Raw genomic sequence first — 20439 nt, 5'->3', positions numbered from 1 at the left:
AAATTGCTCTTACAGTCTGCAAAAAATAATAAGCCGGATCCAATTCGAAGATTAAGGAACAACGCAATCATCAACATTAACTGAAATAGATAATTAGATAATTTTAGCTTATACCGTTCTTTATACATTAAACGCGCACGCGAAAACGTATTCTGCGCTTGCGCAGACGCATATGCGCAGTCGTAAATGTCTTACGCGTAAAACGCTTATGAGCATGGATCAATGCGGTGCATGCGCAGAAAGATTTTAGCTTTGAGGTCCGGATTATAGGTGTCTGAATTAACGACTTTTGACTGTAACAAGGAAATCTACAAGTGCAGTAGTCATATCACATAGTGGTGCAGCTATATCATGGATTAGCTAGTCAACTGATGTAACTTTGACAGCTAAAGCAGAGATAATTGCAGCTAGTGACTGTTCAGAGAAGTACTTTGGTTAAAGTGATTACTTACTGATGTTACCAAGTTACACGAAGATGCAGGACTTCAAGTAGATAACGCCGCTGCAATGAAACTGTCACAAGAACCTGAGTTTCATTGACATAAAAAACATTGATATCAAGCAGTTTTTCATATGACAGAAAGTTCAAGAAAGCAAATCATTCTGTAGGTATCTTTGACTCTGTAGATATTTGCTGGGCAAATACCTACAGAGGAGCACGTTGCCGACATAATGACTAAACCTCAACTTAAACACAGACTGTTGATTCATTGAAATAAAATAAGACTCTTGTGACTTTCTCTTCTAATTCTGTGAACAAGATTTTCTTCTTGAAAAGCATAATATTAATAATACTTCTCATGAGAATTTGCACAGAAATTCTCTTCACTTCAGAAACAGTTTTTAAACCGATATTATATTTTTAGTTATGGTATAAATGCAATTACTTTGCTCTTCAATTTGTGTATTCATTCATTTTCGGAGGATTCTGCGCAGTGATGCTGAACGTGTAGGACGTGCTGCAGTTTTCTCTTACTTTTGATTTGACTGTCGAAGTCCTGTAGGCAGACAGTTCTGTGTTATTTTTTAATTTGCAAAATCATACTTTAAAGTTCTGTTTTAGGTACTCTCGGGTACATAAAAATGTCCTTTTTCGGGACACCCAGCCAAGATGACGAGGATTACAGCGATGACGTGGGATAAGAATACTCGACAAGTTTGATGCCAACTACCTGCAGAAGACTTGAGTTTGTTAAGAGCCCTATCTCTGAAAAACCTGCCAAAACTAAGAAGGCTACGAAAAAGAAGCTTCCAGCAGCCCGTTATCCCAACCGAAGCCGAAACATCTCGCCAAGCGGAACCAACTAAATAACAAAAAGTGATGCACCTACTCAATGTAGTTCAACAACATGGAATGCTGCACCTTTTGGACCTACTTAACGGCAAGAGCAGTGATGAAACTAAGACAGCTGTAACACCACCAAATTCTGAAAGGAAAAGAATATGAGTTGACTCGCTGCAAGCTGAAGCTAGTTCTGAAACGGCCACGATGCCTCCCCCTACTCCCAAGACTGATAATTCTGAATGAAAATCACCCAGGATAGTAGCCAAAGTGATGGAAACTCCCAAACCCATGGAAATAGCTCAAGAAAATAGATTTGAAGCATTGCTGAACCAACAACTGGATGATGATGACGAAGCGAAAAGAGAAGTTCACCCCCAACCCATTGTTTTCTCTCACGACGATGCTGATTGGTTGGACTGAAACAGCACTGTAAAGAGGAATTTAAATCTTCGCTGAAGGCTAAACCAATCTATGTCTATACGAAAAACTCTATATACCACCGTTCCATGTGCAAAGCAGTTTTAGCACTGGGAACTCCATTTCACTCATATATGTCTGAAAATTACAAGCTGTTACATGTCATCCTAAAGGGAGTTCCTGGTTCCATCAAGGAAAGTGTTATATATGACGATCTAACCAAACGTGGATATCCCATCTTGAAGGTAAAACAATTCACAAGAAATAAACCAGACAACATGACCCAAGCTGCCGATTTTCCTCCTTGAGCTGAAGAAAAATGCTGATGGACATTTGATTCATAACCTTTCTAACATGTTCAGCTTTAACTGCACTATTGAGAAATTTAACCCACGCAAATAGCCAGTACAGTGCTACAGGTGCCAAGAATATGGACACTCGCAGACATGCTGCAATAAACCAGAGAGGTACGTAAAATGTGGATTACTGCATCGTGGCAATTTTTGCCAAATGCCTAAAGAACAGAAACCTACCTGCATTTTCTGCCTAGGTCTCCACATCTGTAGCTACAGGGGATGTAGTTACTACAAAAAAAGTTTCGAAAACAAAAGCCAGGAACCTAAACCTCCAGCACAGGAAATTCCAGACTTGGACAATCCCAGCCCTGAAGAAGATTACTCATCCAAACCTATAGCTCAAAATTAAAACAGAAGCTACTACCACCTCCAGAGGAAACTGAAGAAATTTTGACTTGGATCAGAGATGAGAAGATCAAGCAATTCCTTACTCCAGTTATTCGACTTATTGGCAAAATTAAATCTGCAAAGAGCCCTTCAGAAAAGCTATGAGTCATTTTTCACGCCACTATGACCATCATGAAGTTTGATGAAGAGAACTGAGATGATTGACGATCCCCTTACTAGATGGCAGCACACAAGCCTTTCACCCTAAATCTCCTTTCCAGACCATCTTCCAAACTCATCGATAGATGGAGCGACAAAAAAGTGCAGCTAAGCCTAACTTCAAATTCTGCGCTTACTTACGAGATGACCCATAGATGGCAGCATGTTAGCACATCTTGCACACCAGTTCGACGGTTTTTCCAGACTTCCCGTTACTAGTATCTAGCCTATTTTAAATGTTTGTTAACTTTTGTTGCTCCAGCTTTCACAATTTTTGTAATTAACTTTTTACTTTTGCCTTAATTACTATTTGCATCAAATTTACTCAGAAAATTTTTGCTTCAAACATGCTATAGAAAATGGCAGGCTATTTTTTGTCGTCAATCGAAACTTCTAAACATGTTCTACAAGGCCTTTGGCGCAGGTACCCTGGTGTAACAAGACTCCGCTCTAGAGAAGGTTCAATTTGTGTATAATCGCGAAATGGGATTTCTGACTTTAAAATGAAATACCTCCCCAAGTCATACATTTCTGTCATACAAGAGTTATACATTTGTATTTTTTAATGAATATAAAAATTTTCTAAATATAATTATAGGCACCAGGGAAAATATACAAAAAGTAATTTTGTAATTTTTAAAAAGAAAATGGACTATTTAAATTTTAGATAGCCAAAACATGAATATTTACACTATTTTAAACAGTTCCGTAACTGGAAGTCTATGACCACAGATGTAAAATAAAGGCAGAGTGCAGAATTTTGTGGACACAATGTATATTTTAACACAGAATAGCACAATATATTTACAAATAATGCAACATGAAAAACTGTAGAAGAATAAAATTAAAGTATAATTCAAATGCTCTTTAATTAGACTGCATATGCTTGTGATTAACACTACAGTATTTTTTAAAAAATTACTAAATACAATTCTTTTTTTTTTTAATTATTATTTTGTTAACTGCCGACAGCTCACTTCAAGAATTAAAAATCTTGATGCAACAATTTTTAAACTCTCCCACATTTTATTTAAATTTTGATGTTTGCTGTTTCCAAGATGCTAGCTTTTTAGCCTTGGAGGTACTGCTCATTATTTCCCTTTTGGTTATTAAATACCAGTCATACCCATATAAACCAGTTAGTTCATTTTAAAGATTGATTGCACATGTCAAAGCTCTTTTCAAATTGTCATATAATAAACATTCAAGTTGGTTTAGCAAGAAATATCACATTTAAAAAGTTATTGCAAATAGTGTTGCAATAACCTTTTAAATACACAATTTAAATACACAATAAATTAGCAATTTAAATACACAATGATATAAAATCATCAGCTGATATTTCAACTGAGTGGATAATATGAAGTACTACCAGGAAAACTTACCCGAGACAATAGCAATTTTCTCTTGTAATAATGGAAGGATATCAACTGCTCTAATATTCTGAGTCTGCTGTTGACCTAATAAGAGATACATATGATACATATTGAATGTATGTATTTATGTGTGTATATAAGTTACTTCATTTCACTAGAATTCTAACTACCTTTATCAAAGGAGATAATATACTAAATAATCCATCAGTAAATAAACTATATATATATATATATATATATACAACTTACATTAATAAGTTCTATATTAATTATTTATCAAAAAGTGAAAAACATAATAAATATACTATGTGATTAATCTGAAATATTATTGCATAAAGTTATCGTAAAAGCATTCAGATGCAAAAGTTTGCAGTCCTTCGAGAAAGTAACATTAAAACATTTGTAAAAGTATAGTTTAGGGTACCCCTTGGTGAAACTTGGCGGTACATGGATACCGAGTTTGTGCAATTCTTTGACTCGTTATTTTGGCTTGCGAAGCCAAAGCCAAAATAGCTTGTGCAAATGTTTGTCTTGTTATTTTGGCTTGCGAAGCCAAAGCCAAAGTAACGAGACAAACAATTGACAAACTCGGTATCCATGTACACATCGACCTATTTAAAAAAAAAAAAAATCCCCGAATTGCACAAAAATGACATTGCACACACCTTTGACTTTATCCATGTATACGTCGACCTATTTTCACTTTGAAAAAAATCCTAGAATTGCACAAACTTGTATTGCGCTCTCCCTTTACTTTGTCCATGTACCCATGGATATATTTTCACTTAAAAAGTCAAAAGAGCACCCAATTCTATAATATATGCAAACAAAAAATACATAATCTCATTAAAGACATTTTAAACCATGCAATAAAATAACATAAAAAAGGGAAAAAACATGTTACACATTTAAGCACTACCAAAAGCAAATACAGTCAAAAGTCATTAATCCGGACTCGTCGGGACTTCGAGGATTCCGGATTATCGATTTTTCCGGATTATAGATCATCAGTTTAAATCTGGTAAGATGGCATGCAGAAATTATAAAATTAAAAATATGAAACGTAATTTATGAAATAAAGAACAATTATGATCTAAAGGGTATCAAAATTTACAAAAAGAAAAAGCTTAATATTTATTTGTTTACTTTATTAAACATTTCTTTCAATGTAAGTTATATAAGTTGCTTCATTTTATGTGATAATACTTTCTCTTTAATTCTATTAAACAGACATAATTTCTTGTTTAGTTACAAAGTTCCACTGTTCAAGTCCTATAATTGCTGTGTCGAGAATACTGACTAATTTGTCAATCGAAATTTTTTCGTTTTCAATAAACTCTGTGCCACTTTCTTCACTATCGAAAGAGAATTATAATGACAAGGATATCAAAGACGGAGTACATCGAGATGAAATACTACATTTAGTAAGGAATTATAAGCCAAATAAAATAAAAACATCTGCCCTGAAAACAAGGATAGTGCTGACAGATCAACTTCAACCGCAGAGTTCCCCCCTCCCCCGGCCGCCACAGCGTGAAATTGATAAACAGATTTCGGATTTCGAAACGTACTTTCGCTTTGTAGATCCTTTACATATTAGTAAATATATATCGGAAATTCTATTTGACATAATCGAAAGTTCAAGCTTACTTTTATAAAATTGCTCTAACAGTCTGCAAAAAATAATAATCCGGATCCAATTCGAACATTAAGGAACAACGCAATCTGCAACATTAACTGAATTAGATAATTTTAGCTTAGCTTATACCATCCGTTACACATTAAACGCACATGCGCACACGCATATTCGCAGCCGTGAAGGTCTTACGCGCGTGCATAAACGCCTATGCGCATGCGCAGAAAGTTTGTAGCTTTGAGGTCCGGATTATGGGTGTCCAAATTAACGACTTTTGACTGTATTCACTTACCCTATTTAGAAGTTCCTTCGTCTTTAATCTGTGGCACACAAAATTCCTTAACAGCATCCAAAAACTTCCTAAAATTATCTGAAATCGAATCCGTATATCGGCGTCGCCACATAAATTCACAAAAATATCCTGTGTAGTTCCTGACTGTCGATGACACTTTTTTCGAAAATCTCTCTTTACCACACCTCCATTTTGATGATTTTCGAGTTCGCTTAGTACACACAGAGCCACGTAAAAATCAAAATATCAATCATACTCAAATGACTTTTTTCAAACCAGGTACCCTTTCTGATTGAACGCTTCACATAGTGACCATCTGAACCTTTCTTCCTACAAACCCATTCAAATCCATTTAAACGGTTTTTACGTTTGATTAGACGCATACCCTTCCTACACACAGTACACTTATAATGGCTACTAAGTAAACCTTCATTTACACACTATTCATTTAACATTTTTTTCCGTTTTTGCTCTAAACTGTACAGAAACTACAAATTAATCTTACTACATTTAGCCTTTCTACCGTCTAAATAATCAAACCAACACACACCACAAAAATGCTTACAAAACATCCCATGATTCAAAATTTCCCAGAATCATGCACCTGATTACGTCACAATAGGGTTTCCATAACATTCAACTACTCAGGCTACCATAAATAAAACAAAAACTTGGCGATAAATGAAACAACGACTTCGCTATAATACAAGGGGTACCTTTAAGTCTACTCTCACCAAAACATGCTTATAGCAAACCTCTTGGGGTAGAGTAGACTGTCCGTTATACTCCTTGTATTATGGTGAAGATGTTTGATTTATCGCCAAGTTGTTGTTTCATTTATGGTAGCCTGAGTAGTTGAATGTTATGGAAACCCTATTGTGACGTAATTGGGTGCATGATTCTGGGAAATTTTGAATCATGGGATGTTTCATAAGCATTTTTGTGGTGTGTGTTAAAATGGTTTAGATGGATTTTAATGGGTTTGTAGGAAGAAAGGTTCAGATGGTCACTACGTGAAGCGTTCGATCAGAAAGAGTACATGGTTTGTAAAAAGTCATTTGAATATGATTGATATTTTGATTTTTACGTGTTTCTGGGTGTATGAAGCGAACTCGAAAATCATGGTAAGTGAATATTTGCTTTTGGTTGTGCTTAAATGTATAACATGTTTTTCCTTTTTTATGTTATTTTATTGTTTAGTTTAAAATGTGTTTTATTGAGATTATGTATTTTTTGTTTGCCTATATTGTAGAATTGTGTGCTCCTTTGACTTTTTAAGTGAAAATATATCGATGTGTACATGGACAAAGTAAAGGGAGTGCACAATGCAAGTTTGTGCAATTCTGGGATTTTTTTTTAAGTGAAAATAGGTTGATGTGTACATGGATAAAGTTAAAGAAGATGCCATTTTTGTGCAATTTGGGGATTTTTTTTAAAGTGAAAATAGGTCGACGTGTACATGGATAAAGTCAAAGGAGTGCGCAAAGCCATTTTTGTGCAATTCGGGGTTTTCTTTTAAGTGAAAAAAGTCGATGTGTACATGGTTACCGAGTTTGTACACTTGTTTGTATTGTTATTTTGGCTTTGTGTAGCGATTTTTGGCGCAAAAATCGCCGCTTCACAAGAAAAAATAACGAGTCAAAGAATTGCACAAAATCGGTATCCATGTACCGCCAAAAATCGCCAAGTTTCGCCAAGGGGTACCCTTAACTATACTTTTACCACCTCTTGAAGTATGCAAGAAGAAAATTGATGATCCATAAAGTTTAATCACCGGCCGTAAAATAAAGCTGAAATTTGAATCAAAACAAATTTCTATTTTGAAACTTGGGTAAATATAGGATATTCTTAGGAAATTTTTCACTTTCTTTTATAGTTTGATGAATAATGCAGCACTGAAGCATTAAGAATGGCTTTTTATAATTTTGTTGCACTTGTCAAAGTATGATAATGTTATTCATAAAATTTAATTTCTATCTCTAATTTTTTTTTCATTATTATAAACAATAAACGGTTAAAATTTACTCTATGCGACCCCTTGCCAAATCTTTTCTTTTTCGACGCCAATATCGGCACCAATTTCAAGATGGTGCTGATCCTTCCACCTGCTACACAAAACCAAAACAAGAAGTCAAAGAGTTACACAAACTTGGTGTCCATGTACATATCAACCTATTTTAACTCAAACATCAGAGAATTGCACAAACTAGGCATTTCGCACTGCCTTAACTTTGTCCATGTACACATCAATCTGTTTTCACTTAAACAAAATCAGAAAGCTAAAACAAAGTTAAAACTATCATGGTAACCAGAAAAAATTCGCTGCTTTTTTAACACACAGAAGTGAACAAATAACCAAAAATACAACATAGAGAAGAATAAATAACCAAAAATATACAAATAGAGAGGAATAAATAACCAAAAATACACAGAGAGGAATAAAAAACTAAAAATACATATTTCCTAACATAGAAACATTAAACAACAAATCTTTTAACAAAAATTAATACATGCAGACAAATAAATGAAATGAAATGTCAGTTTTTTAACATATCTTTTTCTCACCTGCATACATTTAAAAAAAAACTCAAATTTGCAATTTCATCATAATCCAACCTATCAACATTCATCCTCATAGTCACCTCAGACATACTCAAATGATGATACTCACAGCAAAATAATAGCAAATTCAAAATACAAGACCAAACCACACACATGCAACGAAACACAGCAATTGAAAAGAATGGTAAGAACCCAAAACCCGGGCTCATACAAAAGGGTTACTACAGTCAAAAGTCATTAATTCAAACACCCATAATCCGGACCTCAAAGCTAAAAACTTTCTGCGCATGCGCATAGGCGTTTACGTGTGGGCTAAGACCGTTACGGCTGCGAATATGCGTGTGCGCGTGCACATAAAACGTTTACACTTGCGCATTAAATGTATAACGGACGGTTAAGCCAAGCTAAAATTATCTAATTCAGTTAATGTTGCAGATTGCATTGTTACTTAATCTTCGAATCGGATCCGGCTTATTATTTTTTACAGACTGTTAGAGCAATTTTATAAAAGTAAGCTTGAACTTTTGATTATATCAAATAGAATTTCCGATATATATTTGCTAATATGTAAAGCATGTAAAGCGAAAGAATGTTCCGAAATCTGTTTATCAATTTCACGCTGCTCGGCGGGGGAAGGGGGGGAAGGAGGCCCTGGCGCGCAATGAATTGGAAGTTGATCTGTCAGCACTATCCTTATCTTCAGGGCAGATGTTTTTATTTTATTTGGCTTATAATTCCTTACTAAATGTAGTATTTCATCTCGATGTACTCCATCTTTGATATGATTTAAAACAAATTCCTCGTCATTATAATTCGCTTCCGAAAGTGAAGAAAGTAACAGAGGTTATTGAAAACGAAAACATTTCGATTGACAAATTATTCTCAACACAGCAATTATAGGACTTGAAACAGCGGCAACTTACATTGAAAGAAATGTTTAATATAGTAAACAAATAAATATTAAGCTTTTTCTTTTTGTAAATTTTGATACCCTTTAGATCATAATTGTTCTTTATTTCATAAATTACGGTTTCATATTTTTAATTTTGTAATTTCTGCATGCCATCTTACCAGGTTTAAACTGATGATCTATAATCCGGAAAAATCGATAATCCAGAATCGCCGATGTCCCGACGAGTCCGGATTAACCACTTTTGACTGTATTACAAAAAATTGCCATAATCTAAATTTATCACAACACGCTTGGCGATATTAGCATAAATAACCCTTTTTTTAATGACAAAAACTAAAAAAACCCAAAAAATTATCCCCAAGGCTAGTTTCGCCAACAGTATGGTTACCGGAATACTTATTTCACACAGCGGGCCACTTGCCGATTTTTTTCAGACAAAAAACAAAGGGTACTACACAATAAAGATTAGCCCAAAATTTTGCTGAAAATTTTTTTATAGGGAACAACAAGGAAATGTGTTTCATAGATAGCCACTGTTGCCGAGATTTGCATGAAACCAAGTCTCCACAATTCTCTGATAATTTTGTAAGCAGAAACAGATCACTGTATGCTTTGGGAGAAGAATAGCACAAAAAAATTACAGCAAGATTTGAATAAGAATGTAAATGTTTTATTTTTATTCTATTTTAAATTGTTACAGTATGTTTCCTTTTCATATGTTGATAACGTTTACCGACATATTATAAATAGTGATACTATTTGAGAATCTTTCTAAAAAAAAAAAGTACAAAAACCACCAACTTGCACGCGATAGGTAACTTCTACCTTTTCAGCTATAAAAAATTGTTGAATTGCGCTAAGATGGTTGCAATAATAGATAAATACCGATTATTCAGGATATTCAACACCTGAATTTTTGAATTTATAATGTAAAATGATTAACATGAAAAATCAATTTGCCCTAAATTTTATCGACATTATATTCTAAAATACACTTTAGTATTTGGAACCAAAGTATAACATAAGTACAAAGAGTATGCTTAATAATCTACACCATTATATTCAACATGCAATAACATATTAAAGACAAGAATTTTTTTAATATCAGAATTTTTATAATAAATGGAATTAATTTACTCTCATTTGTGATAAATATTAATAAAAATTCTTCTATTCATTATTAAAAAAAGGGCATAACAAATCATGAAGGCTCTAGTGTAGAATTGGGTGCCCCTTCGATTAGCGACAATATTTTGTAAAATTTTGGCGACGAAATCTTATTTCTGGTTACCATGATAGTGTAACTTTGCTTTAGCCTCCTGAATTTTTTAAAATAAAAATAGATTGATGTGTACATGGAGAAATTTAAACAGTGTGCAATGCCTATTTTGTGCAATTCTGGGATTTTTTTTAATTGAAAACAGATCGATGTGTACATGGACAAGAGTTTATGCAATTCTTTGACTTTTTATTTTGGTTTTGTGTAGCGGCCATCTTGAAATTATGTCTTCCTGGCGCCGATCTTGGCGTCAAAAAAGAATTGCCAATAAACAAGGGGCACCCAATTGTAAACTTTTACGGTTTTATGTGATAACAAGGAGTCCAATGATAAGGTTTTACTTGTTTATAAATTATTGAACTTAATAGCAAATAAGGCTCGTATTTTTGTGTTTAGCAGAGTTAAGAATGGGCCTGGTTTACAGCACAGGTGTTTAGTAACTGATTGAAGAAGAGCACAACTGCTTTTCTCCAAAAAGGCAACTTACTTTATGTTGTAAAATATACTTTATTATAAATAACAGATTTAACAGATATAAATAACAGATTTTGTAAATAGTCAAATACCAGTAAGATTGATTTAACATCACTGTAGATATTACTACAAACTGATATTTTTGAGATACAAAAACACTTTTATGCCAGAGCATTTTTACCCATTTTTTTAAAATTATGAAAACATTATTTAATAATAAATGTAGCGCAAAAAGTAACGTTAATAAGTAACGTTTTTTTTACTTGCTGTAATCTCGAATAACTCGATAAGCTGATACTGGAGGCTTTCAAGAATCCATTAGATGAGTCTGGATAGTGATGAGTGAAAATAGTAATGCATTTTAATGTCACATAATTTTAAAATTGTGTTAGCTCTGTCTCTCTGTCTTTTGATATAAGTAAAAATATTCAAGCTGCTTTAATTTTGTAATAAATTATTATTTCTCTCTTAAGCATATTGGTAATTGCTTGTAATACTACTGGAAAAAAAAAATAGTATTCATTACATTTCTAATATCAGCTGTGAAAAATTCGTCATGTAAGTAATTGAGTAAAAACAAAAAGTTCGATTTAATATATTTCTTTATTTAAGGGAGGAAATAATCTAAATGAAAAAAAAAAAATCCATCCACATTCTCATTCAAATTAAAATTATTTTTAATTGTTGAAAACTGTAGATATGGGGCTCAAATGCAGTTAAAATCTCCTAACTGCAAAATATATATTTATTAAATGGGGCTCAATGCAGTTTAAATCTTCCAATTGAAAGCTATATATTTCTTAAATGTAGTTAAATAAATAATTTTTACTCAATTACTTACATGACGAATTTTTCACAGCTGATATTAGAAATGTAATGAATACTATTTTTTTTTTCCAGTAGTATTACAAGCAATTACCAATATGCTTAAGAGAGAAATAATAATTTATTACAAAATTAAAGCAGCTTGAATATTTTTACTTATATCAAAAGACAGAGAGACAGAGCTAACACAATTTTAAAATTATGTGACATTAAAATGCATTACTATTTTCACTCATCACTATCCAGTTTGGTGATTTTTTGTTTCAAAGTAAAAAACACTCTAACTGATGTCTCTGATGAAAAAACATTCTGTTTGTTGTTCAAAGTATCATGCTTGGAAAAAAACATAAATAAAAGACTCATCTAATGGATTCTTGAAAGCCTCCAGTATCAGCTTATCGAGTTATTCGAGATTACAGCAAGTAAAAAAAACGTTACTTATTAAATGAATATAATGATAACATAACTATACACATTACAAATGAAATAAACTAGAAGCATATTTAAAGTGCACCTTGAATTTTAGGCAATTGCTTATCAAAGTTTAAGTAAATCTGAACACTAATTTGAAACATGTAAGAAGTAATTAATACATACCTCCTTTGAAATAAGAACACTCATTTTCGGAAGACATTTTGTAAATGCTCTGAAATATAGTATTTAAATTTTCAGGCAGCACAGAATGTTACGTTTTAGTAAGAGATCTCGACAAATTATCATCTCGGGCGCTCAAAGATCGATCGCCTTCATGTAAAAAAAATGACATACAACATTTTCCTCCTTTAATTACACCTCCAAATATAACATTTACAAAATTTAAAATAGACACTTTTATGGAACACAACTACTTCTAAACAGCTAATACTACTCATTATTGTATTCAACTATAAAACATCACAGTTCACTACTGCTTCCCAGCACAAGTTTGCGAGCCTATGAAAAACAAGGATTGTCACTGAGAAACTAAACATAGAATATGAAAACACGACCATTGACCTTCCGAAGATACGAAAAGATTTAATGATTTTTAGTATAGAGGAAAGTTTTAAGGTTTTTACTATGAGAAATTATATTTAAAATATCAAACATTTATTTCAAACATATCAAATTTTAAAAAGTTACAAATTATTTTTTTGTGCGTTTTCGATAGTATAAGAATTTAATTTGGGTAAGAAATGTTAATTAAAATATTACTAATAAGAATTTTTAATGTTTTAGAAAGGGATAATTCTTTTATTCTGCTTATTAATTATGAAGAAATTAAAAAGTATGATTATTCAATATACATAAAAGAACATGAATTGATGAAACCAGGTTCAAGTAAAAATTTTAATTTTTTTTTAAACTTTGGTAAAGCTCTCTTTAATTTTTAAATCTCTTTCATTTTGTTATTGTGTAGGAAAACTGGGGAGGGGGGGAGGTGTTGCGACTGTGTCTACTCCTTTTCATCAACGTTTGCAACACTGCAGTGCGGTTTGTTTTGGTTTCGTCGAGTGGTGTGGGTGTAAATCACTGAATGGAATTAATTTATTAACTTTTCCCTCATCTGTACATTTGCTTGTGATATTTACTAATTCCACTTCATACGCTTTAACAATGTCTGCACAGGTAAGTAGAATAACTATTTATATGATAATATATATATATATATATTATGTGTTATGCAAATTCATATTATATGAGCAGCTTGCCGCTTCGCATTTTTGTTGCTGTTTACCTTTAAATATGATCAGAATCCTTTGAAGATATATTTTTAACAAGGGGAAAAAATTGTTCATTTTGATATGTGTGTGAATAGAAATTAAACCTCTTCTTTTTTTTAACGTTTCGCTTGAAATTCATACGACAGAAAGCAGAGGAGGGAAAGAAAATCTAATTTTAAATGGTAAAATGTCATATATCGTTCATAAAAATTATTGGCTTCAGTGAATCACTAAAAATGTATGAAACAAGTTGTTTGTATCCCAAAAAAAAAAAAAAAAAAAAAAAAAAAAGATCCCTTTTGAAATCGTATGAATGAAGTGCGATATACACTTTATTCAAATACATTTTTGTTCTGTATATTTCTTTTAGAATTTTAAATCTATTTAATGTGCTTATATGGCACTAGGTATCTTATTAACTAAAAAAATAGGCAATATTAGACTTTTAGGTAACTGAAGTATTTTATTGTGACTTAACATGTATATATATGTAAATTTTCCTTTACTGAAATTTTAAATCTCCTCTTTATTTCTTTTTTTAATGCATATTATGTAACTATTTGCTTCTAAATTTAGGTGCTAAAGGTGGCTAAATGCCCAACAGAAGCATTGTCTTTCACCAACTGTGCTATTGTAAATGAAAATGATTTTGCCTTGGACAAAGTCAGGTAGTTATGTTGCTATTCAATTCAGTTTCTATTCTTTGTATATGTTGCAATTGCAGTCTGAAATATGTGTAATAATCTTTGGAATGTATTCTATTGTATTTATAGCAGTATAATTTAATTACATTTCTAACAAGATAGTTCGGCTGATCTTTGGAATATGGTAATTGGTAGTTTGACGACATTTTGGAGGCGATAAAGGTTACTACCTAGGACTTTGGTGATAATGTGAGAAGTACCGGAAATACTCAGTTCCGATTACGCATTATTTTGGGTACTTACGTATTATCGCAACCAGGTTGGTGCAATTTGTAAGTTTGAGTAAAAAAGTATGAATAGAAAGAAAATGTACATTTATTAATTACAGATAATTTTTAATACAGTTTTTTTATATTATTTTGTTTACCCTACTTACAGCAACCTCATGTTAATTTATTAAAGCGAGGTGTGCGTAGTTCATAGATTCGTTCGTTGCCTACATTGTGCCATTCGTAGATTTGTTTTTAAGTTAAAACATGTCGCTGTGTACATGGATTCTTGTCAAATATTTTTGGTTAGAAACTTTGCGTTTTTGCTATCTAAATTTTTTGTTTTTGTTTCGGATTTTTAGCTTAAATCGTGAGTTCAAAACATAGTTTTTGCATGTGCGAAAACCGCGTTTTTGGAGACATTTTAGGCTTAAAGTTTGAAATATAGACAAGAATCCATGTACAAAGCGACGTGTTTTAACTTAAAAAAAATCTACGAATGGCACAATGTACGCAACGAACGAATCTACGAACTATGCACACCTCGCTTTAATAAATTAACATAAGGTTGCCGTAAGTAGGGTTGCCAAATTTGGCGATTTATGCGGATTTTGGCCTGGTTGTGTTAATACGTAAGTACCTTATTTTGTGTGAGGGAAATGAGAGATCATGAGATATGTCATGTGACATTAATTGACGAATTACAGTTCTTTAATCGGAAAAGGGAGGAAATCTGGAAAAAAATCTGGAACTTTTGTATCTGGCTTTATTCTGTGTTGTGTGAAACAATGTTGGTTAATTTTTGGATCCCATGGCCCTAACTAAAGTGAATTCGAAATGGCTATTTAGGCATTGTGATAAAGAGAATTTTGCTTTTTATTTAGCGGAGGAAATATGAAGGAAAAATTCGCAGATTAGGTAAGTTAGTATTTTTAATTATTTGAGGATATTATTTTTATGCATTGTTCTAAATGTAAGGAGTAAATAAAGTAATATGGTATTATTGGAAAATTGTTATTAGCAATGATTTAGTTTAAAGTAATTAGGATTGTAAGCTAATTTTTATTAATTTAATGTATGTGCTTATTTATATTTTAAGTAGTGTTTTTAAATTTAATTATATTTTAATTAAATGATAGTTATTTTGTGAATTATATGTTTGTAGGAAATTGGTATATACGTTTCAGTGGAAGTAAACGTGCATGGAAATAATTTAAATATTTGACACTAAGTATTTGTAACCATTTGTAATATTGGCGGTATGAATTCATTGGTGACGTTTATAATATAATGGATAATTTAGAGGTAAAGGTTTTTGGATATTTTATTTATTTTATACGTGGAAATGTATATCTTTGGAAAGGGTATATACGTTTTCACGATCGGGTAATTTCATATATGATCTTTTTACCGGATTTAAAGATTCACAAAATTTTCATGCATTTTCGTGAAATTTTTCTAATTTATGAGAAAAAAGCAGTGTACATGGATATAGTAAAGAGTGTGCGCAATGCCATTTTTGTGCAATTCTGGGAATTTTTTTAAGTAAAAATAAGTCAACGTGTGCATGGTTTAGTGATATTTTAATTAAATGATAGTTATTTTGTGAATTTTATGTTTATAGGAATTTGGTATATGTTTCAGTTGAAGTAAACGTGCATGGAAATAATTTAAATATTTGACACTAAGTATTTGTAACCATTTGTAATGTTTGCGGTATGAATTCGTTGGTGACGTTTATAATATAATAGATAATTTAGAGGTTAAAGTTTTTGGATATTTTATTTATTTTATACGTGGAAATGTTCATCCTTGGAAAGGGTATATACTTTTTCGCGATCAGGTAATTTCATATATGTGCTTTTTACCGAGTTTAAAGATTCACAAAATTTTCCAGCATTTTCGTGCAAATTTTTGTAATTTATGAGAAATCTGCTTTACTTGCACACCTGAATTAAGATTAAAGTAGCACACAACAATTGGCAAAAATTTTATGTCCTTTCTGTTTGATGCATGTATACTTACAGATATGTAGTTTGACTTGATCAAGTCTTCTTTAAGCTCTTCTTGAGCTAAAGGAGCTACGGCATTTAAAACTATAGCGTCAGGCATTTAAAACTATAACTTAGTTTTTCTGAATGAGAATTTAGGTTAAAGAAACTTAGTTTTTCCGAATGAGAATTTAGGTTAAAGAAACTTAGAAATTAGCTTTGACGAACAAGAGTTCGAATTGAAACTTAGGCTATGGTTTGCTGCTTGGTAAGCAAAGGTCGCCTCTTTCTGCTAAGTTTTTATCAATAGTCTAATAAAAACTGGTCAGTTTTGATGGCCTGGCAGCACATGCTAAACTGTTTTTATATTTATTCGATTGCAAATGATCTTTTATATCGGATCAGCCACCATTTGAGCAACAGAAAACTCAGAATTACAGTGTGAACTTTAACTCTGTCGTCTTGATCTTGATTGTTAGTACATACCTTCTTCAAAAAAGGGAATTCATTCTATAAATCCCTGGTGAATTTACATGACCGTTTTGGCATTTTAACAGAGAAGGTATAAATTTTAACTTAAAGCATAAATAAAACAGTGCTAGCTCTCTAGCACAACTTATCTTTATCGCAAGTGGTAGCGCCGAGTCCAGAAAGCCTCTCACATGGTCACAGTTGGCGAGACAAGACAATACGATGACAATATTATTTTATTGGCAGATCATCACTCTTCTATAGTTTTCGCCTTTCATACAGTAGAGAGATAACTGACAATGTAATTTTCCTAAATAATACTTAACAGTTTATTTTTAGACTTTTTTGGTCATCTATAAAATCAAATTTAATTTTTACCAGTAGAAGTAAACCGGCCGGGACCCTGGGATTTTGTCTAAAAACCGGGACTGTCCCAATCAACTGGGACGTCTGGCAAGCCTATGCATTATACACTATTTTCCCTTCTTTTGTGGCAATTCATTGAAAAATTTTACTTGAAGCAAATTGAAGTTTGTAAAACTTGAATTTTGGAACATTGAAAAACATCTGTTTGAGATCGTTGTCAGATTTTAGCTCATTTAATTCAAGCTGCAAATCTGGCCTCGCTGCATCACATTTTACGTTATTTTTAATGCATGGTGAAAATATCCAGTTCTATTTGATTGGCATTGAAATTGTAAAATTTGCATTCAAACTCAAAAGGCAGTTTTCTCACTCCATTTTCATAACTTCTAAGCTTGTCTTCAATTGCTGAGGATATTGAATTTAACACCGAGAAATGATACTAGCTAACTGCCTAGCAAACAGATCACATTTTAATTTAAAAACTTTGAGATGGACCCAGATATTGTCAATAAATAGATTTTTTCCTTGCATTTTGACATTTAAGTTGTTCATATGATAACAAAGCTCTGTAAAAAGTGCAAAAATGAAAAAACTGTTATATTTACCGACATTTCACATTTTGCAGAACACTATTTGTTTACCTTATTAAACATTTCTTTCAATGTAAGCTGTTTAAATTGCTTCATTTTTTGTGCTAATACTTTCTCTTTACTTCTGTAGACAGACATAATCTCTTGTTTAGTTAACATTGTTGAAGTCGGTAACTGCTGTTTCGAGAATTCAGGACTTGTCAATCAAAATTTTCTCGTTTCTGTTCTTGAGATACTTTTAATTAAAGAGTAAAAAAAATTCAATTCCCCCTGTCATATTGGGTGCTTTAATGGCTGTACTATTACAAATGTTTGTTATAGGTACTCTTAAAGTTGAAAGCCCTTCCAGAAATTTACATAAAATATCAACTGATCTTTGGAATATGGTAACAGGTAGTTTGGCGACATTTTGGAGCCGATAAAGGTTACTACCTAGGACTTTGGTAATAATGTGAGAAGTACTCAGTTCCGATTACGCATTATTTTGTGTGAGTGAAATGAGAGATCATGAGATATGTCATGTGACATTAATGGACAAATTACAGTTCTTTAATCGGAAAAGGGGATAAAATTTGGAAAAATATCTGTAGTACTATATTATTTTGTTTTAAGCTTCATTGTGTGTTGTGTGAAATAGTGTTGATTAATTTTTGGATTGCATGGCGCTATCTAAAGTCAATTCTAAATTTTTAATGCATTTATCTGATAATTCAAAAGAATTGGTTGAATGGTGTACGAGTGTAGGTTTAATTGCGGATAAGTATGAATGTCGAACATGTGGCAATGAAATGAGATTGTGTGAAAGGAAGGATATTACAGATAAGTTTGAATGGCGGTGCAAGAAATCTGGTGAAAATGGACATTTTGTGATCTGCCATGCACTCAAGATTCTGTAGAAGATTAGGTTAAGTTAGTATTTTTAATTATTTGAGGATATTATTTTTATGCATTGTTCTAAATGTAAGGAGTAAATAAAGTAATATGGTATTAATGGAAAATTGTTATTAGCAATGATTTAGTTTAAAGTAATTAGGATTGTAAGCTAATTTTTATGAATTTAATGTATGTGCTTATTTATATTTTAAGTAGTGTTTTTTAATTTAATTATATTTTAATTAAATGATAGTTATTTTATGTTTGTAGCAATTTGGTATATGTTTCAGTTGAAGTAAGCGTGCATGGAAATAATTTAAATATTTGACACTAAGTATTTGAAATCATTTTTAATGTTTGCGGTATAAATTCGTTGGTGACATGTATAATATAATAGATAATTTAGAGGTAAAAATTTTTGGATATTTTATTTATTTTATACGTGGAAATGTTTATTCTTGGAAAGGGTATATACTTTTTCGCGATGAGGTAATTTCATATATGTTCTTTTTACCGGATTTAAAGATTCACAAAATTTTCATGCATTTTCGTGACATTTTTCTAATTTATGAGAAAAAATCAGTGTACATGGATAAGTAAAAATAAGTCGACGTGTACATGTTTTAGTTATATTTTAATTAAATGATAGTTATTTTGTGAATTTTATGTTTGTAGCAATTTGCTATACGTTTCAGTTGAAGTAAACATGCATGGAAATAATTTAAATATTTTACACTACGTATTTGTAACCATTTTTAATGTTTGCGGTATAAATTGGTTGGTGACGTTTATAATATAATAGATAATTTAGAGGTAAAAGTTTTTGGATATTTTATTTATTTTTATACGTGGAAATGTTCATTCTTGGAAAGGGTATATACTTTTTGCGATCAGGTAATTTCATATACAGTCAAAAGTCGTTAATCCGGACATCCATAATCCGGAATGATCTATAATCTGGACCTCAAAGCTACAAACTTTCTGCGCATGCGCATAATACGTTTACGCATGCGCGTTTAATGCATAACGGACAAGCTAAGCTAAAATTATCTAATTCTCTATTTCAGTTAATGTTGCAGATTTCGTTGTTCCTTAATCTTCGAATTGGAACCGGCTTATTATTTTTTGCAAATTGTTAGAGCAATTTTATAAAAGTAAGTTGGAACTTTCCATTATGTCAAATAGAATTTCCGATGCTGGATGTACAAAGGGAAAGCATGTTTCGATGTCCATCAAACAAAAAGTGGAATTGCTGCAAAAAATGGATGAAGGTTCCTTTGTTTCTCTAACCATTGCGAAATCTGTTTATAAATTTCACGCTGCTCTGCGCGGGGGGAGGGGCGTCGCGGCGCGCAATGAACTGGAAATTGACCTGTCAGCACTATCCTTATCTTCAGGGCAGATGTTTTTATTTTATTCGGCCTATACATAGTATTTCATCTCGATTTATCCGTCTTTGATATGATTTAAATAAAATTCCTTGTCATTATAAATATCACGAATACAAATCAAATAGTTTTCTGAGTGAAATTTTCTAATTTCGACTATGCGTAATGTATGCTTTACGCATG

The 20439-nt window shown here is 32.0% G+C and overlaps 2 protein-coding genes across 4 annotated transcripts in view; one reads left to right on the top strand and one right to left on the bottom strand.

Annotated features, from left to right (window-relative positions):
- The window catches only part of trio (trio Rho guanine nucleotide exchange factor), a 220188-nt gene extending 207235 nt beyond the window's left edge, over nt 1–12953 (bottom strand). Inside the window, exons 1-2 of one of the 3 annotated variants that reach the window (XR_015040424.1) lie at nt 12559–12953; nt 3990–4064 (exon numbers count right to left, since the gene is read on the bottom strand). Coding sequence is in view for 2 of the 3 variants with exons in the window: in XM_085813909.1 (XP_085670035.1) it covers nt 3990–4064; nt 12559–12595 (112 nt within the window). In the remaining variant the exon portion in view is untranslated. The remainder of the gene's footprint in view (nt 1–3989; nt 4065–12558) is intronic. The other 2 variants (XM_085813909.1, XM_085813910.1) reach the window with 2 other exon arrangements.
- A 452-nt stretch (nt 12954–13405) lies between these two features.
- The window catches only part of LOC118189079 (vesicle-fusing ATPase 1-like), a 103495-nt gene continuing 96461 nt past the window's right edge, over nt 13406–20439 (top strand). Inside the window, exons 1-2 of the mRNA XM_035359625.2 lie at nt 13406–13569; nt 14241–14332. Coding sequence (XP_035215516.1) covers nt 13558–13569; nt 14241–14332 — 104 coding nt within the window. The 5' untranslated portion in view covers nt 13406–13557. The remainder of the gene's footprint in view (nt 13570–14240; nt 14333–20439) is intronic.

This window comes from Stegodyphus dumicola, chromosome 3, assembly GCF_044657685.1.
Source record: "Stegodyphus dumicola isolate Sdum_Otavi_A_Nest chromosome 3, ASM4465768v1".
Taxonomy (NCBI): Eukaryota; Metazoa; Arthropoda; class Arachnida; order Araneae; family Eresidae; genus Stegodyphus; species Stegodyphus dumicola.
The sequence above is the reverse complement of the archived record's forward strand: the minus strand, read 5'-3'. Positions and strand labels throughout refer to the sequence as shown.